The following is a 27,006-nucleotide window of genomic DNA, read 5'->3' as shown; positions in this document are numbered from 1 at the left end:
ACTTTGTCAGATTTTTTTAAATTATTTTTTTATTACTTTGTCCTAACGAAATTTTCAAACTGGTAGATTTTTTTTCTTTAAAAGTTTCGCAAGATGTTGAATTTATTAAGTTTTTTTTTCACTGTATACACGTAGTTTTTTCTCTAATTTCTTTAACACTTGATTTTTATTCTTTATTCCGATTAATTTAGTAATTTAGGGATAATTCTTTTTTTTTGTATTCATGTCGATTTATCAATAGGGTAAATAACATTCAACCAATTATATAGTGCAATTTTACTATTAATTTTTTTTGCACATTCAAATGCCATCAATTTTGCAGGTTCCTCGAGAAAAGAGATAACCATCGTGTGAAGCATTAGAGCGCATTAGCAATTTTCGCAATTTTTCTTCTTTTAATAAACTTCAATTTTTCACGCAAATTCCCTCAATTGAAGATTTGTAGCCTTTTATTGATAAATTGCGTATTTTCACCTAATTTTGTTTACTTATTATTATAAAATTTTTTTTCTGTGTTTCATTTAATCCAATTTCTTCTGCGGCTATGCTGCAAAACCAAACAAAACGGCAATTTTCGCTATACATTTTTTTTCCTTCTCTTTCACTTGAATTTCTTGGAATTTTCCACACGCTTGATATTAATATTTATTTTGTTCACTTAAATGAGATGAGAGAAAAAATTACCATCTCTTGTGTTCCTTAACAATTAATTATACATTATTATGAATTATTTCCATTATCTATTTTACTTTAATTAATCTATTTCTTATATTTGTTTCAAATTTTTCATGCTATTTTACAATTTTTTTTCTTCGTAATTTCTAAATAAAAAGTTGACATTCAGTACATTATATTTTGTTTGTTTTTTTAGTTAATAAAAAGATCACAAATGCAGGAGTAAATAATTTTGTATGCAGTACGATGTTTAGTTGCTATCTCTATAATAGGGTGTTCCAAAATGAGAATGTCCTTAAACGTTCTCATTTAAATTTTTAAACTTTAAATTATAAAACCTCCTAAATAAAATGGAAAATTTTTTAGTGGCTTTGAAAGGGACTTAAAGGAACCCTTAAAGAAAAATCACAGAAAAAAAAACTTAAGGGAGAAAGAAGAATAAGTCTTAATATCTCTTAAATTCTTTTGTAATTATATGTAGAGGACAAAGATTTTTCTTGAGCCATCAAAGCCAAAAGAGAGTAAAATAATTTCAACAATTTTGTACAAAAAAAATCATCAAATTTTAAACTAAAATAAAATCGAATTTTCTTTAGAACACCCAAACTACGTTTTTTTTTTCCATTCTCAATCTTCATTTAAAACTACAATTTTTTCCCTTCAATAGAAAGGAACATCGTCTAATTGTCAGACACACGCAATCTCATCTAATTTCTTTTAGCATTGTCACAATTTTTTCCACTCTTTCCAACATTTAAAATTCTCCTTCACTTCTCGCATGCACGCTGAACCATTATTATCTACCCACTCATACGAACAAAATTCATTTTTTTTTCATCTTCTATTCACAGATACAATTTCACTGGATTCGCAGTAAATCTTTCCTCTTTTTCTTTATTTTTATTTTCAAGATTTCCATTAAACTTAGGACAAATTTATAAAAAATAGTGCTGCTAAAAAATCTAACACTAATAAATAAATAGTTCCTTCCCATTTCCTCTTTTTCTTTTCTTTTCATAATGTTCAAATTGAAGATCCAAAGCTTGTCCATTGCTATTATGAAGTAATTCACTTCACTATACCCTCCCGTAGCTTCCCTATTTTTTTCAATAAATGGTAATTCCACTGTTAAAATGCACACACCGAAAGAAAATTACAGACACATCACGTTAAAAAAGACAGGTAAATATGTTCATCGTATTGGATGCACTCATGTGTGAACTAAACCACGAATTTCCGATCCACCTGGTGCTTGGAGTCCATCAGAGATCTCCGTCTCCTCCAGCATTTGCTCATCGACATCTAGGAAATCACCCAAAAAGTTGGAGTCCCCAGTCATTTCCAACGTCTTCACCTGCTCATCAACAGCCTCGAGGACACGATCGAACACCTCTTGGTCGGGATGTTGAACTACATAACAACACATGAATTTTACAATTTGCAACAATTATTGTTTTCATCACGAAATATAGTTGCGTCAAATTCCGTGAGAGATAGTTTAATTGTGCAAAAATAAAGTAACTTGCAAAAGCTGCATACACACACAAACACTTGACGTCAATAGTTGAGAAAAAATAGAAGCATAGAGAAAAGCAGAAAAAAAAGTTTCATTCTTTCACTCAAGGCCTGCATTACATTACAGGGTGGTCTTATGTACATAATATACCTACATATGTATTCATTCTAAGAAATTTGTTTCAATGAATAAACAATCAATTAAAGGAGGATATTTATTATTTAAATTAGTTGGTTAAGAAGTTGTAACTGTGGAAAATCTTTGTTTTTTTTCTAGGGGGTATATCTACAATTTACAAGTTATATGATTTTTACTAAATATTTTATGAAAAGGAATTTTGAGTTTTTATAAGTCTAAAATCATGTAAAATCCCACCCGACTCCCTATAATCAAGACACATTTCTTAATGCAAAAGTCTTGTTATTCTGACTGTATTCTTTTAGCTGTGATTATTTCGTTTAAATTGTAAGAAAGTTGTGTAACCGATTAATAACCAGGGGCTGTATTCTCTAAGAGTGAAAAACTCTCGTGATAAACTCTCGACGGCTTTTTGTAAGGAAAAAGTGAGAAAACTTCACGTGAACTTAATCCTCTAAGAAAAATAATGCATCCGTGATAAACTCGCGTAGTTTTCCCGATTTTCACGTTTCTTTTAAAGCGCTAAAGCCTTCAGGAATTTATCACGGGAGTTTTTCATTCTTAGAGAACTCATGCCCAGCGCTCACTTTTCTAAACAATAAATTGATGATTTTCATGGAATTTTCCTGGACAAGATTCATTACAAATTCTGGCCGGGTGTGACTTTTTAGATTCTATATAGTTAACCGAGATTCACATTGGGATTCGACTTTTCCACATTTACATAACCTCTTAACTTTTTTGGGTGAATTTTATGCCCGGGAATTTTTTTTTTGGTAAATTCTGGGAGTGGAATTGAGATAAATTGTGAAAATTTTTAAATATTTCTACAATGAAATCTTATTTGGCCCAATTGCAGCTCCCGGATTATAAAAAAAGACATGATCCTTTCTAAGACTTCCGTTAAAGGGCAAAAAGTCTTAGGACGCTATGAGGAAAAAATCAAAATGACGGACAAAATGGCCACCACAAAATTCTGGTTTACTCAGCTCAAATTTCGCAAGTAGCCACTCCAGAGCGATAGGAGGTAAATTCTTGATCATTAATGGATAAATGGCATCAACTCCTGAGGCTTTACGCTTCTTAAGGATTTAACAATTTGTTTAATTTCCGTTATTTCATGAAAATATAAATCTTTCATGGCAGGCTTTAAATAATTAAATAGTTTAAGACTAGAACTAATTCTCTGACGACCTGAAAAGCATTTCTTCTCTTCATTTATGTTAGGATGTGAACTACCTTTATTGACGAGATGGATCTAATTAAGGGAAATGAGTAATCATAGAATTTGTCACCGATAGATTGTAGAGAGATGACCAAGGAACGTCGTAGAAGACTCACACGCCGCACAGAATAAATAATTGAATTTTAGTAAAGAGATAATGAATGGTATGATCTAATATGTGCCGACTATTTTGGTGGTCGGTACAGAGGCCTATGCGGCCCTGACAATCTATTCATTTTAATCGGCTCCATCCTTCATGAGCCCTTAGGTCCCCAGTCCAAGAAAAATGTACCTTAATAGGTTAGTTAGGAAGTTTTATATTGCAGTTTAGGCCTTATTTCTGAGACTTCCTTTTGCCAACTACATTATTCTTCCAAAGGAATTCTTTAAACTGACTTCTCCAACTGATTTTTAAGCCAACAGCATTGCTAGTAAATGGTTGATTTGCAATTCATTCGCGCAAGATCGTACTGGGTCAGTAATTATTTCTTGTTGATTGAGCTCGTTGAGCTAAAGTTTCTTTTAAATTCCCGATTTGGAGATTTTTTAAAGAGTTAAAATTCTTTTTCTTCATGTGAGATTTTTCTTTCCGTTTAAGAAAATTTTTGAACCCTTGTATCTTTGACCCATTTTTTATTCAGTGAATTAAGATTTGTTACAATCTATGATTTTTTTTAAACATAGAACTTTTCGGAAGTTTAATTCCTTTGACAAAATGTTCTTGAAGACTCCACATAAATCCAAAAACACAAAAAAATAAATAATATACAAAAAAATATTAAAAATTAGACAAGAAGAGTTAAAGTAAATTCCAAAATTCCGATCACCCTGTATCTCAAAGATAATTCATCATTAGTAGGATACATTCAATCAAACCAAACATCTCTCGATTGCAAAAGAAACTGGTAAGCATTTAATGGGGGAGGAAGACAAAAAGCAAGTCACCTACCTGAAAACAATTCATTGAAGGCGTCTTCCGGAAATTGATTGAGCACATTGTTCAATTCACTCTCCTCCAGCAATCTCGTGTCGCCCAGTGCAATTTCCTCTGTGAGAAAGGGACAAGAGAAGTGAGAACATTGAGAAAATTTATATATGTCTGCCCCGGCAAACATCCACACAAAATGTTTTCCGTGGGATGAGAGATTTTGGGTGAGAAGAGAAGAAACTGTGTACACACCTATAACGTCGTTGGCCCCAATCAATTCAGACTCTGACAATCCACCAACTCCCGTATCTTCGGAACTCTCATACGCTGAGCTATTCTCACAAATATTCAGCAATTCCTGAGTTGTAATCTGGGAGGCAATTTGCGTCAATTGCGCATTGGGATTTGCAATGACAAATTGCTGCTGCTTCGGCGGGAGCTGTTGCTGTTGCTGCAGAATCGGTGGTAATTGGACAACGCCCGTTTGCCCTTGAAGCTGACCCCCGTGATTGTATACCACCGAATCGAGCGGGGATGTGTGATGATTCTTCTCACTCATCACAATCACCGGAGATCGCTTTTTCTTCTTATTCCGCTTCAATGGTCGCGTCATTGCGCATATTTTTGGCTTCTTCCGGGCCAACTTTTTCGGCTTCTGCACCTCCAGCATACGCTTGTAGTTGTCCTACAAGACACACAACTCATGTTCAGAACATGCCAATCATCCAACCCCCAAATTCTCACGCAATCATCCCCCTTTTTTCTTACCCTCTTCCATGCGTGTTCACGGCAAAGCGGCAGCTCATGGCATATGTCGAACACCGGAACTCTACATTGGGAATTATCGGCAAATTTCGCCGTACACGGATAGAATAATTTTTGTTCCGTATTTTGCGTGATGTGCAGATAACAATAGGCCGTCAATGCGAGAGAATCATTCTCGCAATTTGCCACGCAGCACTTCTTTTTTACCTCCCTAGAAAGCAAATAACAACAAAAACGTAAGATGTGCATCAATGATGCCAATAATTGGACAAAAAAACGCATTTAAAAGTCATCCAATTTTTTTTTCGCACAGCCAATTAAATCGCATTCATCCCATATATGCGAAAGTTTCTGCAAATGCAGCTTATTTGCACGGCGAGAAAGTAACAGCAGTGGTGTTGAAAATGGTGCGTAAACATATTAACGCGGGAAAAGTGCTATCTGGTAAACACTTTGAGCAAACAAAATGAACAAAGGGATTAAATTTTACAAAAAAAATACAAACTCGATTTTCCATTTTCCATAAACAACTTCAATCAATAAAATTCTTTCTGCACCAACGCAGTCATACAATCATTTCATGGAAAAGTTACATAAACAAGACGTGAGCAGTGATTTTTAAATTTCCTTCTTCATGTTTTTTTGACCATTTGGTGGCGCTCACCTGTAGATATGTGTGATAAATGTTAATTATTTAATGTTCTGTGTTGTCCTTGTGTACGTCTTTGATTGTTCTTCGTACCTGTGAATTGTATTGTGATAAATTTGTGTTAATTTCGGCTGTTGTGCATGTGTGGGGTGAATGTGGTGTGAATGTGGTGTGGCTGTGCGTACCTGTGAATTATATTTGTCATAAATTAATTGTCCTAGAGCCTTCCGGCTTGCTAAGGAGCAAAAAATTTCGACAGGTACGGCTGGAGTTGTTGGCCCCTCGGTGATGTGTCCCGCAATTGCACTTCGCGCCAAATTTGTGATAAGCTTTAAAAGCACCTTGATCTGTGATACAATTTCTCACTCAACTTTCTGTGATACTTTCTGTGATGATTCGCCACCAAACTATCGCACGTTGTAAATAATTAATTCACTGTATTTGTCTTGTAATTGTACATAAATTCACAACTCCAAATTGTATATATTTTAGCTTTAAGTTTTATTCACTTGTAAATACTATTTATTTTAACTCAATTGTACATAATATTTTATTCAAATTTATTTCAATTGTACATAAACTTATTTAATTCTCCCGTCACCAATAATTTATTCTCCCCAAAGTCCAAATAATTGCCAAATAATTTTCTGTGATAAACTCAACCGACTGTGATAATTGATTGCCAAAGACTGACTCTCTAAGAGTACTTTTTCTTCATCATTGCCAAAATTTCATTTGATAATAATTCCGCTCTTGCGGTTTTGGTTGCACGCGCATCATTTGTGATCGCGATGATCCCTCTTTGGAGCCTAAGCGGCGACATCCTCCGCGGGAAATTGCTCATCTTCAATGGGCAATTTGACAACCTTTGTAATCGGCCTCTTGAATGTCCCTTTCGATGTCCTCACCAGGACCACCCGTACACGATTATCCTTTCCTGGGAATATTTCCATGACTACTCCCAGCAGCCAACCTGGAGATGGCAGATGATCGGCGTACAACAACACTACATCTTCAACCTGTAGATTGACACATTCCTTACTCCATTTCGTCCTGACTTGCAAAGTTGTCAGGTACTCCTCCTTCCATCTCTTCGAAAAATCCTGCTGCAATTTCTGACACAATTGCCATCTGCTCACTCTGTTGCTCGACAGATGCTCAAGCGTGGGATCTGGCAGCTGGGCCGCTCCTTCTAAGCCCAAAAAATGCCCCGGCGTGAGATACGTTAGATCGGGCATATCGGAACTTGTGGGCAGCTGAACTAACGGCCGACTGTTCAGAACACTCTCGATTTGCGTCAGTACGGTAGTCATCTCCTCAAAATTCAACGGCGTCGCTCCCACGATCCTTTTGAGATGATACTTGAAGGACTTGACTCCCGCCTCCCATAAACCTCCATGGTGTGGCGCTCTTGGAGGCTGGAAACGCCACTGGATTCCTTTTCCGGACATGAAATTTCCCACATCGTCGGTATACTCCGTTGAAGCGAGTAACTCCTTCAATTCTCTGTCTGCACCGACGAATGTCTTGGCATTGTCCGAATAAATATACTTTGGTGCTCCACGTCTGCTAGTGAATCGACGGAGCGCGGCGATGAATGCATTTGTGGTCAAAGAACTCACCAATTCAAGGTGTATCGCCTTCGTTGACATGCACACTAACACCAGAATGTATGCTTTGGTGGTTGTGCCCTTGCGAATTCCCGTCTTCAGGAGCACTGGCCCCGCAAAGTCCATGCCTGTAGCGGTGAATGCAGCTAATTTTGATGCTCTATGCTCAGGCAAATCGCCCAGAAGTTGTTCCTGAACGCGAGGCTTAACTTTGAAACACCTGACACAATGGTAAACAACATGTCTTGTCAACCTTCGGCCATCTATCGGCCAAAATCGCTGCCTGAGAGACGATAACAGTGCTTGCGGTCCGGCATGAAGCATAGTAAGGTGAAAGTGGCGAGCAATAAGAAGTGACAACCGACCTTTGGGCAAGATTATCGGGTGCTGCACATCATAAGATTCACAAGAATTGCTCAAACGACCTCCTACACGTAAAATGCCTTCACTGTCGATGAATGGACGCAATCGCCGAATAAATTTGAATTGTGAAGTATGATCCAGGCTGCCGTTCCTCACAGCTGTCAGAATTGCGGCGAAATGTTGCTCTTGTTCCCGTTTGACAAGAAAAGTTTCCGCTTGCTGTAATTCATCTACCGTAAGTGGTCCTGTAATCATGTTTTCTTGTGTGCTTCGAGTGACTCTGCCCTTACGCACTTTGAAAATGTTTTTAGCCCGGATAACCCAAGCCAATACCCGCTGCATACGAGTAAATGTGCTGATGCGCATGTGAAGGATTGAGTGGAGAGAATCATTGATGTTGTGCGCTGGTGACATTGCATTTGTGGAGGTCAACACAACGGCAGGCTTCCTCGCCATTGAGAAAGTTTTGGGATCGAATGCTGCTGGCCAATGATCAATACCCTGTACGAGCCATTCGGGCCCTGACCACCATAAAGTGTTTGTGACAGCCTGTGAAGCCAAACATCCTCGTGAAAGCGGGTCTGCGGGGTTGTCAGCTGATGCGACATGGCGCCATTCTTCTGCTTTTGTCAACTTCAGAATGTCCCGGACTCTGTTTCTGACGAATATCTCTCGTTTCTCCGACGGTGTGTGAATTTGGTACAGAACCACTGCTGCATCCGTCCAATAGAAACATTGAGTAACACCCAACGCTTCAGAGACACTCGACATCAACTCCGCTGCCATCTTGGCTGCACATAATTCTGCCTTGGGAATGGTGATGGCAGGATCCTCGGTCTCCTTGTCCTTCAATGGCACAACTTTGGATTTTGAGGTGAGGAGCCTGGATGACTTGTGTCCATTAGCATCCTCGGATACATAAAAGATGACGGCTCCATACGCTACGGAGCTGGCGTCAGCGAATGCATGCAATTCCACATGTGTAGGGGAAGCAATGCTGGAAATCCACCTGGGGATTCGTAGTGACTCAATGGAAGGTAGGTCCTTGATGAACGTTGACCATTTATGCTGTAAGTCGCTTGTTACTGGAGTATCCCAATCTACTTTCAGAAGCCATACCTCCTGCATCATGAGCTTGGCATGTGAGATGATAGGCCCTATCAATCCAATGGGATCGTAGATTTTTGCGATGGCTGACAACATCTGCCTCTTGGTGACATTCTCCGTGGGAATGCTATCCGACAAGTTGAATTGGAAAGTGTCTGAAGTGCTATTCCAAATCAATCCCAACGTCTTCACGGTGTCATCGGCAAGGTCATGTGACTGACTATCTCCATTGTCGTCTGTTTCCGATGGGCAGTTTGACTTGAACTTGGCCAACTGAAACTGTGCTCTGCCTAGGAGCTGAATGAGTTCTTCTCTCAACAACATGAGATCAGATATACTTGGTAATGACACAAGGCAGTCGTCGACATAAAAGCACTCCCGGATTGCCTTGGCTGCGAGCGGAAACAGATGTCCCTCCTCCTCTGCGAGCTGGATGAGTGTTCGCGTCGCTAAAAATGGCGAAGAGGCAAGCCCAAAACAAACTGTGCGGAAGCGAAAGTGTCGGATGTCGCCTGTCTTGTGGTCTCTCCACATGAATCGTACGTAATCTCGATGTTCTGGACACATGAGTATTTGAAGATACATCTTGACCACATCACATGTGAGAGCGAATTGATGAATTCTGAATCTCCAAAGAATCTCAACGAGAGGAGGCTGAACCACGGGACCTATTCGGAGACAGTGATTGAGACTACGCCCTGTTTGAGAGATTGCACTCCCATTGAAAACTATTCGGAGCTTAGTGCTGATTGCATGCAATTTGACTACCGCATGGTGAGGTAGATAATAAGATGGCCGGTCTAACTCACAAGCTGGAACCTCCTCGATGATGTTCAAGCTGAGGTACTCGTGGATGACCTTTGTGTATTCTGCCTTGAGATCACTATTCCTGTCCAATCGTCGCTCCAATTGCAGAAACTGGTGAGTAGCCGAACTTCTATTGTTCCCCAATTCTTTGATTTCTTCTGTGAATGGCAATGTAACCATATATCGACCATCTTCTGTACGTGTAGTTGTAGATTGGAAGATCTTCTCAGCCTCATGTTGCTCACTGGTTTTCTCCTGGCGCTTCGGTACTTCCTCAACCTTCCAGAACTTCTGCATGGTGGCCTCCATACTAGCCATTGATGTAGCCACATTGCACTGCCCTATGGACTTGGAATTCACCGTTGATTTGTTGAAATGTGGTCCTACGACCAGCCATCCGAACACGCTATCTTTCAAGAGTGGAGCATTGGGGCCAAGAGTGATGGTTTGGTCTTTGAGGAAATGCCAGAAGAATTCTCCTCCAATGAGCATGTCAACTGGCTGATTGCGATGCCAGTCTGGATCAGCCAATTGGATTGAATCAGGGATTGTGAACGACTCTCGATCTATGAAACAATTGGGCAGATTCCCTGTGATTTTCTTGACAACCGCACAACCAATTTCTGAGACATCTTGGTTCAACCGAAGCCTGACATCAGTCCTGTGCTTGGAAATCTGAGTCACTGACCCTATGCCTTTGATGATGAACTCCGCGGGATTCAGCTTGAGTCGAAGCCTCTGCACCAAATGGGTCGTGATGAAATTGAACTGTGAGCCAGCATCGAGTAGCACACGACAGGAGTGCTCGTTGTTGTCATCATCCAGCAGCTTGACTTGAGCAGTGGCTAATAAAACGTGTAGCGAGCTGTCTCCCATAACATTGGCACAACAAACTGTTCCTGTGGAGCTGTCTACTCCCGTGGATTGCGAACCAGAAGGTAAGGGGGAACCAAATGCTTCATGCAACAGGGTATTGTGTTTTTGATTGCATTGTTTGCATAATGAGTACGAACAATCGGTTGTAGCATGTGTGTCAGATAGGCAATTCTGGCACATTTTGAGGGATTGGGTGATCTCTAGTCTTTTCGAGGCAGTTTGAGAGAGAAAATCTCGGCATCTGAACAATTTGTGATTGGGTTTCTTGCAAAATGGGCACACTTTTTGACTTGATTGAGATTGGGCGGTATAGCAAGAACCTCGAGATTTCTCATTTTTGGGCTTTGGCTTTTGATTTGAATTTTGATTGGACTTTGGTATTGGGGGAGAACATAATTCAAGTGACTTACATCGTTTGTGCAGGAACGCCTCGAACTGCTGCCATGTGGGGATGTCATCATTGATTTCTCTGGACCACAGCACTTGTGACTCGGCATCTAGCTTCTCTCTGATGATGTGAATCAACCAGGGATCCCTCTGGGTGACCTTCAGGGCCTCCATGGCCTGAAGAATGGATGCAGATGTTGTGAATAGCTTCCGAAGACCACTTGCTGACGGCTGTGCTACCGCTGATTGCTTTAAGAACGTCTCAATGTGAGAATTGACGATCTTGTGGTTGTCATCGTAGCGATCCTGAACCATCTTCCATGCCACTGAGTAATTCTCATCCGAAATGCCGAAATGAGCGATGGTCAATGATGCCTCTCCTTGCAGAGCGAGCTTCAAATAATGCATCTTCTGGGCACCAGTCAAATGCGTATTGTTGTGCACAATGGAAGTGAACAAATCCTGGAAGGATTTCCACTCCGAATAAACCCCACTGAATGTGGGAACCTTCAAGGGCTCCAATTTTGCCACTCCCGAAGCTCCCATAGGCTGTTGAAACGTCATGCTATGCTGCATAGAGTTGCTGAGCACAGTCTCCATGTCCTCACGATGAGTCTGCATAACTGCCTTGAATTGAGTCTGAACAAGCTGCATAACCTGCTGAAGTGCATCGGATGTGTTGGGCAGTGCAGTCACTGGCGGATTGCACAACTCATTCCGTCTAGCATGGAGCTTGGTGATCTCAAAATGGACCATGTTGCAATCCTCAACGAAGGTGGCCATGTCTTGCATCTCCTTCTCCTTCAAGTCTGGAGGAGCCTCTGCAATGATCTGGGTTTGGATGTCCGAGAACTTGGCTTCAATTTGATCAACTTCCTCTAGCAGCTTGGTGAGATCAGCTCCTGCGGTGGGTTGCTTCAGCTCATCGAAGTTCATCATGTACTTCTCGATGGCACGTTTCACCTTAGTGAGCTGCCCCTTGTAGTTTGCGCGGGATGCTGTCTTGGCCGGCATGATGCTTCTTGGGAGGGCAAAGGGCACAGCGATAGACTAACTGGTAGAGCGTAGGTAAGTGGACTGTATTGTGGTAGTCGCTAGCCCAGTAGGAGTTGAAGATCTCGATGTATCAAACGATCGATGGATCAAATGCTCGAAGGGTCAAAATGGTGGCGCTCACCTGTAGATATGTGTGATAAATGTTAATTATTTAATGTTCTGTGTTGTCCTTGTGTACGTCTTTGATTGTTCTTCGTACCTGTGAATTGTATTGTGATAAATTTGTGTTAATTTCGGCTGTTGTGCATGTGTGGGGTGAATGTGGTGTGAATGTGGTGTGGCTGTGCGTACCTGTGAATTATATTTGTCATAAATTAATTGTCCTAGAGCCATCCGGCTCGAAGGACCAAAATGGTGGCGCTCACCTGTAGATATGTGTGATAAATGTTAATTATTTAATGTTCTGTGTTGTCCTTGTGTACGTCTTTGATTGTTCTTCGTACCTGTGAATTGTATTGTGATAAATTTGTGTTAATTTCGGCTGTTGTGCATGTGTGGGGTGAATGTGGTGTGAATGTGGTGTGGCTGTGCGTACCTGTGAATTATATTTGTCATAAATTAATTGTCCTAGAGCCTTCCGGCTTGCTAAGGAGCAAAAAATTTCGACAGGTACGGCTGGAGTTGTTGGCCCCTCGGTGATGTGTCCCGCAATTGCACTTCGCGCCAAATTTGTGATAAGCTTTAAAAGCACCTTGATCTGTGATACAATTTCTCACTCAACTTTCTGTGATACTTTCTGTGATGATTCGCCACCAAACTATCGCACGTTGTAAATAATTAATTCACTGTATTTGTCTTGTAATTGTACATAAATTCACAACTCCAAATTGTATATATTTTAGCTTTAAGTTTTATTCACTTGTAAATACTATTTATTTTAACTCAATTGTACATAATATTTTATTCAAATTTATTTCAATTGTACATAAACTTATTTAATTCTCCCGTCACCAATAATTTATTCTCCCCAAAGTCCAAATAATTGCCAAATAATTTTCTGTGATAAACTCAACCGACTGTGATAATTGATTGCCAAAGACTGACTCTCTAAGAGTACTTTTTCTTCATCATTGCCAAAATTTCATTTGATAATAATTCCGCTCTTGCGGTTTTGGTTGCACGCGCATCATTTGTGATCGCGATGATCCCTCTTTGGAGCCTAAGCGGCGACACCATTTTTTAATCATTTTAAAGAATTCTTTGCCAAAAGGTTAAAAACTGGTTACCTCAACTAGAAATTATAAGAAAACCCAGATTGATTTTTAATTCATTTACATCCCTTAAGTGGCATTAAGTTTCCTAAAGGAACATGGCTTCTTCAACTATGTCTCTTCCTTAATGACAAGTCTCAGAAACTTCTTTACTTTACTCCCAAAGTCATAGCGTCTACAATTTTTAAGATTTCGACTTGAAATAAAAAACAAATAAAACTTTTTGAGTTTACGCATCTTTTGGTGGTAGAAGTTTTCAGATATCTCAATCCAATCAAAAGTTATTCGCGGTTAAAATCATGCCCTAATTTCCTGGCCACACTGTACATTGACTGAATATTGAGCTCAATAATTCATCAATTTATTAGCAAAATTGGTTTACTGGGAAGTAATCTTAGAACTCTCGTCAAACTTGTTTGTATTATACTAATATGTGTTTTGAAGCAATTTAGACCTATAAAAAATATTTTCATCTCCGTTCATTTACATAGTTAGATATTTGAACTGTTATCAAATACAATGTTCCATCATCCTCGTAGGAAAAATAGCTTGTTAGTCATAACATTTAGAGAATAGTTTATTCTTTGAACCTGGAATACTTTTTCAGTGATGCCTTTAAGATCTTTATTCTTATTAGTCTTCAACTCACAAGAAATTTGACGTGTTCCATTAGGTTTTGGGACTTTTAGTTGTAGGGGAGAGCGGGGCTATTTGTGACAGTTTGTAATTTTCAAATGGCGTTTTCTCCCAAGTTATTACTCGGAAGTCATATCTACCCTAAATAGTTGACTGTAGTTTGGAGATTATCCGATGAATAGTTTAGGAATAAAAAAATAAACAAATTTTGAGGCCTCCAAAAATACGTTTTGCGTGTTGAGAAAAACTCATTTTCCGACATTTTTAGCGATTTTCCAATCTCACCGTCTTTTCCACAAGCTAGGTCAATGCAGAAAACGTTGCCAAGGTGTATTTTTCACTAACTTTTAATGATTTTTCTGTACACTTCTTGGAAACAACACATGTCAAGTGGGACTAATATTGTCATCAATGTAAATCATATGGAACGTCAAAATATTGACATGTTTTCTAACCTGTAGGGGTTGAGAAAATTCCAAAATTCTGTGTTTTAATGGATAGAATAGTGAAATTCCTTGCCGTGGATGAACAAGTGAGGAGTTCGCTTAGTAGCTACAACTAATCTCTCAGGTGGAAAATCTTTGGAAATGTCGGAAAATTCCACCTACTTAATTACCCCCGCAGGTGACAATATTTATCGACGGATTCTTAAAAAAGTCAGAAGCGGAAGGGTTCAGGAAAAGCTCGAAAACTCATATTTCCTGAGGAGATAGAGAAAAGCGGTCTGAGATAAAGTTGTAGGCAAGGAAATTTCCTATGAGAATGACCTATCGAGGCAAATTTCTTGCCCCGTGGGAGTCCTGCAGATAGTGATTTATCCAAATTGACACAAATAGCCCCGCTCTCCCCTATTAATTACTTTGTAATTACCCATACATTGTTGGTGAAACTAGAGCAATTACAAAAAAAAAATGAAGATTAAGGTAATCTGAAATTCTAAGTTTTATCACGCATTTGGACTTCATTCAAGAAGCAAAATATATTCATAATTGGTCAATCTGTTGGTCTTTCGGGAGTTCATACACAGATAAAAAAATTCGTAAAAAGTTCATCAAATTTCTTGAAAGGTTCGTTACTTTCCCATGCATTTATATAGGGAAGTTCACCTCCCGGTTTGTAAAAGTGGGTTTCAATTCCTTTTGGAGATAAAATATTGTAAAAATTCATCTCCAAAGTTTGTAATTCCCATTTTACCTCCAAAGTGTGTCATTTTTACCTCCAAGTTTGTAAAAGGTTTGTAATTCGTTCTGAGGGGTTTCGAGCAGTTTTTTCTCTTTTTAACGTTTAGAAATCATATGACCCCATCCCGCTTGTACTAAACAAATTGAAAAATTCGATTTGTTAGAGTTTGATTGCAGATCTCTTCCCAGGATTATCAAGTCCTGGGCAATCCTGGGATGCTGGGGCAAATTCGTGGGTTTGCTTTTCATTGGTAATGATAGAGTGATCTCTGGATTGAGAATCTAAAAAGGATATTCGTAATCGTAAAAGGATATTTGTTCCTTACCCATTGTCATCCTCGTGATTCCCGAGGGACTTTTCAAGTGCCTGAGAGACAAACGTGAGCCTCTTCCTCGCCACTACGACACTCCTTTGCTCCAGCGCCTTGGCATACTGGATGGCCTTTCGTCGCAAGTGACTGGCCTTTTGCTCAAGTTGCTGTTCTCGTGTCAACAGTGCCATAGTGGGCGGTAAGAACTCCACGAACCAATGCTTCTGAGCGCACAGCGTGAGCTCATGATCTACGTGCGAAAGTGCCTGCATTCCCGGTGATTCATAGTCAAAAATGTATGATTCAGGGGCGTGCCAAATGTTATTTCCTTTGCTCGTGAGAGGCTTCACGTCTGCCGCAGGTATCCTCTGCAGAACTTCATGGTGAGCCGTTTGGCTGAAGCTGCGCTTGATGCGTGTGGATGCATTTTGTTGCTTTACGGTGGTTTTCTTCGTGGCGGGAAAATTTGTTGCCTTTGGCTCCCTGAATGTGCTCGGTGCAATGACGGTGTCGTCGCGTTGTGGTGAACTTTTCTTGCGTATGGAACTGAGCACCTCCTGCTGGAAGAGCGACTGAAAGGTACGTCCCGGCGGTGGCAGTGACGTCTGTTGCTTCGTCGTAATGGAATGATTGACAGGCTGCAGCGGACGCGTCGGTGTCTTCACAACGACCGTTGCTGCAGCACCACCCGTGGACGGGACGCCCACATTCACCGGAGGAATTTTCTTCGTTGTTGTCACCTTCTTGGCAGAATTGACAATTGCAACGCCGGCCTTCCCGTACACAGACGCCACGGGCAACTTCTGGACGTGATTGATGCCATTCGTGTAGCTCACACTCGTTCCATTTGCGCGAATTTGCTGCTGGTGCTTGATTGAAGTCAATTTGCTGAATTTACCCGCAAGCTGGGAGAAAGAGGACAAACAAAAAAAACTCGAAAAAATTAGCAAAATACAATAATTTTCTTTGCAAATAAAGGAAATTAAATTTCTTATTAAAAGAAATATTTATTCTAGACCTGTACCAAAACATGGAGCCTGTTATTAGATGAACAACTTGTGATCAAAACAACTTTGTGAATATTTAATTTTGTTAAATATTTGCAATTGTTATTGTTGTTGCACCCATTGTATCTTTTGCAATCTTCTGTGGCATGTTTTGTGTCAAAATTCAATGCAAATAATCGCATAAAAGCTCCAAAGAGAGGCCGAAGGGCCGAAAAGGTTGTTGCATTATCGCTAAATGGATTCAACGTCTCAGCTTTTTTGCGGAATCCTTTTGACGTCCTCTAAAGGAACTCAAGAAGTTGTTAATCTTGCAGCAGTGATTCCATATGAGACGCCCGCGTTTCTCAAGAGACTTTATTACTTGAATACAACGACCTCGTCATCATGTGGGCCCACGCTTTTCACTCTTTGAAATGTAAATCCGAGTGTAATACAATAATGGGAGGGAGAACTTTACAAGAATATCTAAGGAAAGTCGCTCGTTGTGGTGATGTCGTAATGAATTTCTTTGATTACGAGACTCTTAGAGAGTACGCGCAACAAAGCTCCCCGATTTCCAAGAAGTCCACAAAGCACCGGAGCTTTCCAACTAAAGTTCCGGAAGTAGTAGGAACAAAGAGAAAAAAGCTGGAAACTTACTGGAGACGTGAAAATTGCTGTTGCTGGTGGTTCCGTGAATGCATACGGATCATCGGGAATCTCTGTAGCTTGCTGACATGACATGACCAGTCTTGATGGCTTTTCCTACTTGTACTGGACGAGGACCTAGTATGTGGGAGGCTACCGGAAAGAATAAAAACCCAAGCTTAGCGTTGGATTCAGCCACATCCAGGACATTCCTTACAAGGAATTTACCCCGATATAATGAGTTTTCTTTCACGGAAACAGCACAACTCTAGCTAGAGTCACTCTAGCTCTGGAAGCGGAGACGCCACGACTCTATTTCCCACACAATCACCAAATCTTCCCATTAACTCACGCACGCACGGGGTGCAGTGGCGAGCACTGAACACAGCACGAATAAATTAAATGCTAAAAAGTCGCAATTTACGGGGAAAATTTAGTATTTTTTTTGGGTGCTGTCAAAAATTCTTCCTCCGAAAAAAAACCGAGAGATAAACCTAACAAATGTTCCCCGCGTGACAATTACATGGATTATTTCATGCATGTTTCTCATTCACCGCGCCAAAAATTTAAATTGAAAACATATAACTGCCATTTAGTTAAAAAAATTCAAAAAGAGGAGCAAGAAAAATTAACCCTTTCGCGTCCAATGTGAAACATAAAAACATTGAAACATGCGCTCTTTTATCACAATATTTATTCTGTGGATGTTTTTAGAAGAATTTTCTCAGTTAGAACGATTTCTTTGGTCTCTTTTTGCGTGAATTTGATGCTTTTCTAACTTGAAAAAAAAACAAAATTTATAAATAATGGAAAAAATGAAATGTTTTACGTTTGGGTCAGGGTATGACCCAAAAAACGCGAGGGGGTTAAAACAGAGGACATACTATATAACTCTCCGAATGCTGGGTGGCTGTGTAGTTCTTATGGGCCACCCAGCATTCGGAGAGTAACATAATACGCCCTCAGATTGTTTTTAAAAAAAAGTCTTTTCTTTTTAATTTAAAAAAAACTAAAATTCTAGATCTAATAGATTAGAAAACCATTAAAAGACAAGTCAAGGCTTAGCGCATATGTTTGTGCTGGAACCCTCAGAAATTCAAATTTAATGAAAAAATGTCCCCAATGTCAAGTGGAATGGGACTATGTATTATGGCACAAGCTTGCGAATAAGCTGGTGAACACATTTGGCCACTACAAAATGCTGCAAGCGTGCCTGTGGAAAAATAACGAATAAAGAAACGTTGAAAATTTAAAATTGGAACCACTAGATGGCGTTTTGTTCTTTTTTTCTCCCCTAAGAAAAAGCAGCTCTCGTTCAGTTAAGTTCAAGAAATTCCGCAAAAAGGTTTTCTCGAGTTGGAACAAAGAAATTTTTACAGTAGGTACCTATCAAAAATGAGAAAAAAAATATTTCAGATGTGATGGAGCGAGTTGTTTGCTTCAATGCAGAAAGTCCAGACCCAACAGAGCACAATCACAGTGACACATCACCGAAAATTTGTAGCCCCCAAAATGGGGGCACTAATAAATACATCTCGTTGGAAACCTTTACAATTCCGTTGGGGGAATCAGCGGGATACATTAGAGCATTGGTTATACTTTATATTAAGGTTTACCAAATTTTTAATTTTAAATATCCAAAAGGACTTGAATCATTTTTTTAATTTCCTCGAGACAATTATTTATAAGAAAACAAAGAGAAATCCTTTTCTCCTCGTTTCGAGGAGAATGGAAATGATACAAGGAAAAGAAAAAAAAGAAAAAAATACAAAGAAAAGAAAAATACTTAAATAATTTATTTATTAGTATTAATAGTATATAGTATAGTATTAATTAAGTTGTATTATTATGTACAATCCTTTAATAAATATAATCATTAATCAATCAATCAATCAGATGGAAAACTTCTAATATAATGAGACTCTTAATCTCATATGTCGTGAGTTCGAGCTCCACGTTGGGCCCCAAATGTAGCGTATAAAAATTCCATGTTTTTGACATTTTTAACGTTTGACGTTTCTTATCTTTTGACGTTTATTTTCAAAAAGTTTGAAAATTCCTCTTTTCTTCATTCAACATTTAATTTAAAAAAATGTCTTTTGGCCTCTAAAGAAAAAAAATTTACGGGTAGCTGAATTTTCATGGTGTTTAGACACCTAAACATTCTAACTAGCTACCTAGATGTCCTACATAGTCCTGTCTCCTCTTAAATCGCCTAGACAAAAAGTTTCCTGTTTTATTTAATAAAAGCATTTTAGGACTCTTGTATACACGGATCCCACGAATATGCAGATCAAAACCATAAAAGCCAAATATCCTGATTAGCTGCGCAATGAATTTTGCCTACAGAGTGACTCGGGGGCCCCAACATAGTAATAATCTTTGAGAAAATGATTTTGTATTAACATTTAATTTTAGAATCCAAAATTACAATTCTTATCAATAAAAAATATAATTTATTACACGTAATTGCGCATCTCTGTAATGCCTTTTGAATTATTTTTGTTTACGATTAAGTAGTGTAAACATTGTTAGTATAAGAAGAAAGCGCACATTATGTGTTTCGTAAAAGCCTTTTGGGTAATTTAACATATTCTTAATCACTTTTTGATGGTTTCGCGATGTTTTTTCTTTCTCTTTTCAAAATATCCATTTTTATATTCTTTAAAAGCTCTAGTATATAAGCTGTATATTATGTATGTATTGTACATAGCATGTTATGTACAGTAAGGTGTAATATATATCAAAGAAAAGATGTGAATGAAAATAAAAGATCCATTCGCGCCAAAATAATTTTCATTTACATACATCATTATGTTATACAGTCGTGCTCTCGTGGTAGGACCGTCGTCAAAATGACTTCTCCCCGGTAAAACGGCTTCAGAATGAAGTATTTTGCCTTCGCAGTGGGACAATTAGTACTATTGGAAAGGTAGGATACTAATTGTCCCACTGCGAAGGCAAAATTCCTTATTCTGAAACCGTTTTACCGCGGAGAAGTCATTTTGACGACGGTCCTACCACGAGAGCACGACTGTATACACATACGCGAGTATACATATATGTAATGCACACAGACAAAAAGTTGGTGGACACAAAAGTTCCAGCATATCAATTAAATTACGTAATTGCACGGGAAATTGGACGCGATAACTTTCCAAGCAAGCTAACAATTTGCGTGTGTGTTGGAAATTAAGTTGACTCTTTTCTCAATTTGCATATTTTCCGACTTTGGACGCGACCCAAAATGTTCTCACAGTGCGCTTAAAAACAATTGTGGAGGGAAAAAGAGATCAAATTACTCTCTCCTCAATTGCTACTATATTTACCATGTCTTAACATTACAAATAGTTCAAGAACATAATGCGAGATAAAACAATGGCACCACTGAGAATGATTTTATTTAAATATCTTGGCAATGAGATCAATTTCAAAAAGAAATTTTTCCATATAGGGATGAGTTGGGCCAAAGTAATCAGTTTTGTTAGTTTTTAAATAAATGTCTTAATTCATTTAATTTTATTTTATTGTAATGCTCAATTTTATAATTTTGTCATTAAGGAAAAATCTTCTAGAGATTTTTTTTCTTAAAATAAATTGACTAACTTCCCCCAATTTCCCCTATGTGAATTTTGTGAAAATCTCATCATTCTCTTGAGAGAGCACTGCTGGTGGAGGGGAGGTTCAAAATTCTCTCTCATCATTTTTCCACGATATAAAGAACCTTGAGGAAATCCACCACACAACATTAGGAGCGAAAGAGCATTGCGGTGTGACACTGCTCTCGTGTTTTGACCGTTTTGACCCACATAGCTGGCTTTTCCCTTTCCTTCTCACCATACATACATACATATGTACAATATACCTACCATATAAGAGCTACTGCATTAGAGACAAAGAAGCCTCTTCTCCATTTGAGAGAGAGTTGAGCTTCGAACGAAAGGCCATTCACTGTGGCTTCGCGATAAAATTGCAAAGAAAAACAGTAAAGGAGATGATTGAGGATGAAAATGTGTCGAGGCATTCTCCTAAGAATCAGTTTCTTTTTGATGGGGGATCCATGGAAACTGGAAATTCTACTTGAGTTTGCCACACAAAAACCTCAACTCAAAGTGAGAACTTTTGCTTTGAAATCCACACGTTTCTCCGCTGTATTTTATACAGGTACATTTTATTATTCGTAATTGTTATCTTACAGCCCCCGGGCAAAAGTGAGTCATTACGAAAAGGAAACGTGTGTAGGGGTAACTGGGGCAAAAGTTAGATTTAGATTTTTATTGCTTAGATGATCACAGACAGAACTTCTATGTCCTGGCCACTTTTTGGGTATAAATGGCATGGTATTTATATCACTCTGTAGGGATGGAAAATGTTAAAAATTTTTCATGGATACGAAGGATTTGTCGAAAATCCAATAGACACAGATTGTGCTATTCCATAAAATTTGAATATCGAGGACTACATTGTAAAACCGGCTGGCTTTGTATGAGCTCCGAACCGACTTATAGCCGTTTTTACAATGTAGCCCTCGATATGCTTTATGGAGGATAATCTCAAAAATTTATCAAATAATATGATTTTATAACTTCCAAATGCAATGAATAACCCATGGAGAATATCCCTCGGAGATTTACCCTGGAAAACTGCGTACGCAGTACATGTATTTTCGCTTATAGTGTCTCCAACCGTCTCCCGTCGTAATGTGCGGATATTCTCCATGGGAAAAAGTCAAATCTCCGGTCATTCGCTGAGGTTTTACCCGGTAAAATTGACGGCAAATGAGCGGAAATGTTTTATAGGGAATTTTTATTCATTAAAAAACATAAAACTTGAATAAAAATACATATTTTTGCAAAAAGAAAACAAATACGCCAAAATCAAGCAGTTGATATTCCATACATGCCAAAGTCAATTGTCAGTTGTTTTTTAGGTTATTTTCTTTGCGCTTGATTAATTCTCTCATCAGTTCCCCCATAATCCCGAAAGAGAACCTTATGAGGTATATATTTTAATGAAATTGGGGTGAAGATGCCCAAATACAAATTGGTAACTAAATATACATATAAAAATGCTTGGGTCCTCCAAGTGTTAAGAGAATAATGAGAGCGAAATAAGAAAAAGTCGTAAGTCCCTTCGACGGCCAAAGAGACTTACGACTTTTTCTTGTCTCGCCGTCGATAATTTTATTTTATTTGTTAAAGAGAAAAAAATGTTTTTTTTTACTATTTTTTTTCTTAAGTTCGACGCGTTTTGATACGTCCTAAGAATCCAAATCATTATATGGTCACGCGCAAAAAGTTAGACGCCACGCTCCGCCATATTGTTTTTCAGTGCGCAGTGAAATTGATTTTGTGGTTATGTTAGAAAAGAAGAGTAACATTAAAGTGTGTAAACCTTGAATATATTTCACTGATATTTCACCTATTAGTGAGATGGACTTGTATATTTCATTTTCTTTGTTATAAAATAAAGAATTCAATTCTTTATTTCAAGTCAGGACCTTTTTTGCCAGAAAAAGAAATGTCACGAGGACCTTCGTCGGAGGCAGATAAGCAATCAAGGTATGCATCTACTCTACGTTAAAATAAAGTCCGTTAATACCATGGCTCTTATTCAGTGACCAAGAAATCCTTGAAATTTCAAGAATTCCTTCTGAAAATTTAATGATTTCAAGGATTTCTTGGTCGCTGAATACGACCCTATATTTCAATTCTTAGAGTAAGAAAATGCATTGTATGGACTTTTTTCGACAAATCTAAACACGGAAAGTCCGCCTATATGCCAGAGACAAAGAGATCACTATACATTTTAGGAAAAGTATGAAAGAGATCCGAAAAAACTCTTTTTTAAACTAACAAACGTTATTGTTTAGTTAGGGCTTATGCATACACATAATGATTAAGGTTTAATAGTTTTTTAAGGAAAATTTAACGTTTTTTTTAACACTCTTATTCCGATAATAAAGGACATAAAGGGATAAAAAGAAAATATTATGTATACTTCAAAATTTATAGCTATCTCAAGTCATAATTCTAAAGAATATCAAAAAACAAAATTCTAAAATATCAATATTTTGTTGTGTGACAAAGTCGTGTCGATATGCGATTATTCAGGTTTTACTGATAAAATTTAAGCTGATTTTCAAAGAAATTTATTGAAAATATATTTAAATACACGTATATAATACCTATGTATTTATCCAATAAAGAAAAGCAGAATTAGGTTACTTTAAAAACACAATGAACCCAACAAGATAACAAATTTCTTTGCAAATTATTTCCAAGTTAGAAAAAAATGTATATAAGGGCATTTAAAGCAAAAGCGAAATATCCATAATAAAATTTATTTTATAAAACATACATGATGGTGTTTTGGCTGAAAATAAAAGTTTACGAGCCAAGCAGAGGCCTAAAAATATCTTTTCTTATTATATAACCATCAACTCTATAATAAAACAAGTTTGCAAGTGAACCTAAAACAAACAAGAAAAACACATGAGTTTGATAAGACAATTCACCACACACATATATACATATATATCTGGAGAAATTGATGCGGCAAAATAATCTTTTCCTCAAACACTTCGATGCAGGAGATCAATGACTTTGTATTTTTATCATTTTTATAATGTCTTGTGCCTTTTTCACATTCGCTCTGCCTTTAGTAGGGAGATAAGATTTGTGGCTTTATTTTATCTCAATGAAATTAAAGATTACAAATTGATTTTACATTCAAATTTTATTTGCCTGTGCCTTTAAGATAAGGTTTAATATCTTTATTATAAAACATTTTTGGATTAATGTTGAATACAGTGTGGCCTCGAAAGGAAAATTTAGAACAAAACAAACAAATAAAAAGTTATCTGTTTTACAATTTAAATCAAAATATTTGTGAATCAATATCTCCGTTTTATACATTTATTCGGTTATATTATTCTATCATGTTGGGCTGTACTATGATGTCCAAATGTATTTACATGAAATACTAATCACATATTAATCACAAAATCTTGAGCATAAAGCTGGAATCTTAAAAAGTAAAATAATTAAAAGATGCATTTTAACTTATTTAAACTAGGAAATGTATAAACTTTCAAATAACTTCCAGACCCTCTCCGTCTTTCACATGAAGAATCTCGCCCGAACTTACTGAAAGAGTTCAGAAGTTACTGAAACTTTGTAAATTATCACATCAGTTCATTATCAAGCCATACTTTTCAGCACAGAGTAATAAATGTTTTGCTAAATTTTCAGATACGAGCAAATTGCACGGCGTTTCTCGCAGCTCATAAATGCCAAATAGGAGGAGAAATATGATTGTATATATTTTTTTATACTACAGAAAATGAATATAGCGATACAACCACCAAATAAAGAAAACGAGAAATTCTGTTGTGTGCATTTGGTTCTTTTAAATGTTACTTGTTTCTTTTAAATGTTTTTTTTTATCTTGTTAACCCACATATGTCTCCTAGAATTAGTTTCTCTTTCTTTTCCATATGACTTTAAGTGTCTTAGACGTCTTAGACCCACAGAAATACTAAATTATTTTTATTCTTTATTGAAAGCATAGAGAAATAGAAATTTCTGAATTTTCTCCACAATCGATTCTAATAGTTTGTATCAAAATCTAATTCTGAAAGAAAAAATAATTTGAATCGTATAAAAACATCTAAAAAAATTAACAAATAAAATTAAGTACTGAAAAGAATTTTGTAAATGAAATATTCGTCGAAAATGGGTTAACACAAAAAAGGAAAAATTTTAATTTGAAAAAAAGAAGGAAATGGAATACAAGAGATATGCTGAAGTGGTTAATTACACGAAAATTTAAGTAAGCAAGTGGCAGATAAAAAAAAAACAAGTATATGGGTACAGGTAAATACATAAAAATACATAAATATGAAAAAGTCGGAATTTTCAAAACAAGCGAATGTGCAAAAATACACATAACAAAAAAAAATGTGAATATTTTTAGGATCGTCGAATTGAAATAATACCTCCTGTGACCAATAAATCAATGCCAGAGTGGACTTGGAAATTCCGCAATCGTTTGAATATCTTATCATTTTTTCTGTTGTTGCTTCCTCTCGAGTACTTTTAGATTTTTTTTCGGCATCAACTTTTAGTTGATATTAGAAAGTGGCTTTTGGGCCTTTTGGGTTTTACGTAAAAAGTCCTTGGAATAGAGTAGAATAGAAAAGTCTTAACGAATTTTATGTAAAAGTTTGTATTCATATATCATGTCAATATTTCCACATAAATCAACAAAAGCTCATTTAACCCTTTCGCGTCCGTAGGGTCACACGCTAATCCCAACGTGAAATATTTTATTTCTATGATTTTAAATTAATTTAATTACATTTGAAAGTTAGAAATATGTTAAGTTATCATATAAGATAACAAAAATGACATTTTCATATTCATATACCCTGAGAGCTTCCATAGAATGAGCATCGTAATGAAAAACTCGAATGTATGATAGGGCAATAATTATTCTAATTATGTAAGATTAGAACATTTTATAGAGTTTTGAAGTGGGTAAGACAAAATGGATTTTATTTTTTACGGCATAATAAAATTGGAGGTATAGAATTGAAAGATATAAAAAACGCAAAAGTGACGTCATTGGTTACATTTTTAAGCAAATTTTTATCGATTCTTCTCATGAAATCTTTTCTAGGATTATTAAATTCTTTTTTTTTTTACAAAATTATACAAATTATGAAATTCTCCTAACAAGGACGAATAATATCCTTTAATTAAATAAAAAGCAATGAATATTAAAAATAAAGTGAAAAAAAGCTTTGTAACGATCTCTTTAAATTTCGTTACAGAAACTCTTGAATATTATAAACAAATAACTTATTCTATTCTATTCTAAATATAGAAGATAAGTGGATAAACCAAGCCCAGTAAAGGTTTATAAGAGTTTTTCTTGATTTCTGTAGTGTATCGGAATGTGATAGAATTTTTAAAAAATCATAAACTGAAAGATTTTTGTCTGAATCTTTTATAGAATTGCATATATGATTAATTTTACTCGCTATCTTCCAAAGAAAAAAAAACTTATTCATAGCCGATGAATCAAATAACAACGCAAAATATCAATGACAACATAACACAATCCACCTGACCCTTTTTTATGTATATTTTAGAGGTAGAGACTACCATGATATCATTGAATTTATTGTACTTGCACAGTGTGTACATAATAAAAGCATAATGTTAGGTGAGAAGAATAACAAAGAGTAGGTAATACGTTATAATAGAAAATCAGCAAAAATGTGGCATCTTATGGAGAACAAGTCGAGCTTGAATAGTGGCATAGATCTCGATTAAAAGCAACTTCTTCGTCGTATGCTTTTATGTTTTCTGCGCATTTAAAATTTATCATCAAATTGGTAGTATTTTTCGCAACTCTACACCCAAAATTACGAGCTACCAAATAACTCTGCGAGACCGAACTTTTTATGTGCATGGAAATTGGATCTGTATCAAGAGCTTGATGGTGACAATTTGCGCGGAAAATGTCATTTTGTCTCCTCATGCCAGGAAATCCCAATTTCTCCATTCATCCGCTCTCACTCCTCTTCATCATTGGGACGAAGAGTGGAACTAAGGGGGGACAATTATGGGGGGTGGGTGGGAGTGATACTCCCCCCATCGTCGTTTTACACTACATTTTCCAAAACAGCACACTTTGATTGAATAAATCTCACATTAGAGCGAGAGGCCGAATGTGCCTGTGCGCACGTGCGACAGAGAACGCAACATAAACAGGAGTTAAATAATAAACAAAATTAGTTGTAAACCGTTCATCCAATACTCCCCCTCTCACTCCATCCCATTACCATGGCCCACCATCTATCGCATCTCGCCCTAGCGTGTGAGCATGTGTGTTCCATTCAATTTATATTTATATTTAAATG

At 37.3% G+C, this 27,006-nt stretch overlaps 3 protein-coding genes across 6 annotated transcripts in view; 2 read left to right on the top strand and 1 right to left on the bottom strand.

Annotated features, from left to right (window-relative positions):
• Positions 1-27,006, top strand: part of LOC129797635 (cytochrome P450 6A1-like) — a 690,618-nt gene that overhangs the window by 251,924 nt on the left and 411,688 nt on the right. The gene's annotated exons all lie outside the window — the stretch shown is intronic.
• LOC129797630 (cytochrome P450 6a9-like) overlaps positions 1-27,006 on the top strand; it is a 667,408-nt gene that overhangs the window by 228,714 nt on the left and 411,688 nt on the right. The window lies entirely within an intron of this gene.
• LOC129797515 (uncharacterized) lies at positions 1,127-17,571 on the bottom strand. 2 transcript variants are annotated; one of them, XM_055840173.1, is made up of 7 exons: positions 17,293-17,571; positions 17,088-17,228; positions 15,457-16,346; positions 5,251-5,458; positions 4,735-5,167; positions 4,504-4,602; positions 1,127-2,085 (listed from the first exon to the last, which is right to left on the bottom strand). In XM_055840173.1, exons 2-7 carry the CDS (start codon positions 17,169-17,171, stop codon positions 1,886-1,888), a joined length of 1,914 nt encoding a protein of 637 aa, XP_055696148.1. In that variant the 5' UTR covers positions 17,172-17,228; positions 17,293-17,571; the 3' UTR covers positions 1,127-1,885. The 2 variants fall into 2 exon arrangements, with proteins under 2 accessions (XP_055696148.1, XP_055696147.1); XM_055840172.1 differs by having other exon boundaries at positions 17,304-17,571.

Source organism: Lutzomyia longipalpis, chromosome 1, assembly GCF_024334085.1.
Source record: "Lutzomyia longipalpis isolate SR_M1_2022 chromosome 1, ASM2433408v1".
Taxonomy (NCBI): Eukaryota; Metazoa; Arthropoda; class Insecta; order Diptera; family Psychodidae; genus Lutzomyia; species Lutzomyia longipalpis.
This window is presented reverse-complemented; position numbering and strand designations above follow the sequence as displayed.

What these genes read in the sequence shown, in the direction of transcription:
- LOC129797515 (XM_055840173.1), bottom strand. Translation starts at nt 17,171, where the DNA reads ATGTCATGTCAGCAAGCTACAGAGATTCCCGATGATCCGTATGCATTC. An exon ending in CAGCAATTTTCACGTCTCCA is followed by an intron (nt 16,347 to 17,087) that starts GTAAGTTTCCAG and finishes TCTTTCTCCCAG; the next exon opens with CTTGCGGGTAAATTCAGCAA. An exon ending in AATCACGAGGATGACAATGG is followed by an intron (nt 5,459 to 15,456) that starts GTAAGGAACAAA and finishes TTTGCTTTCTAG; the next exon opens with GGAGGTAAAAAAGAAGTGCT.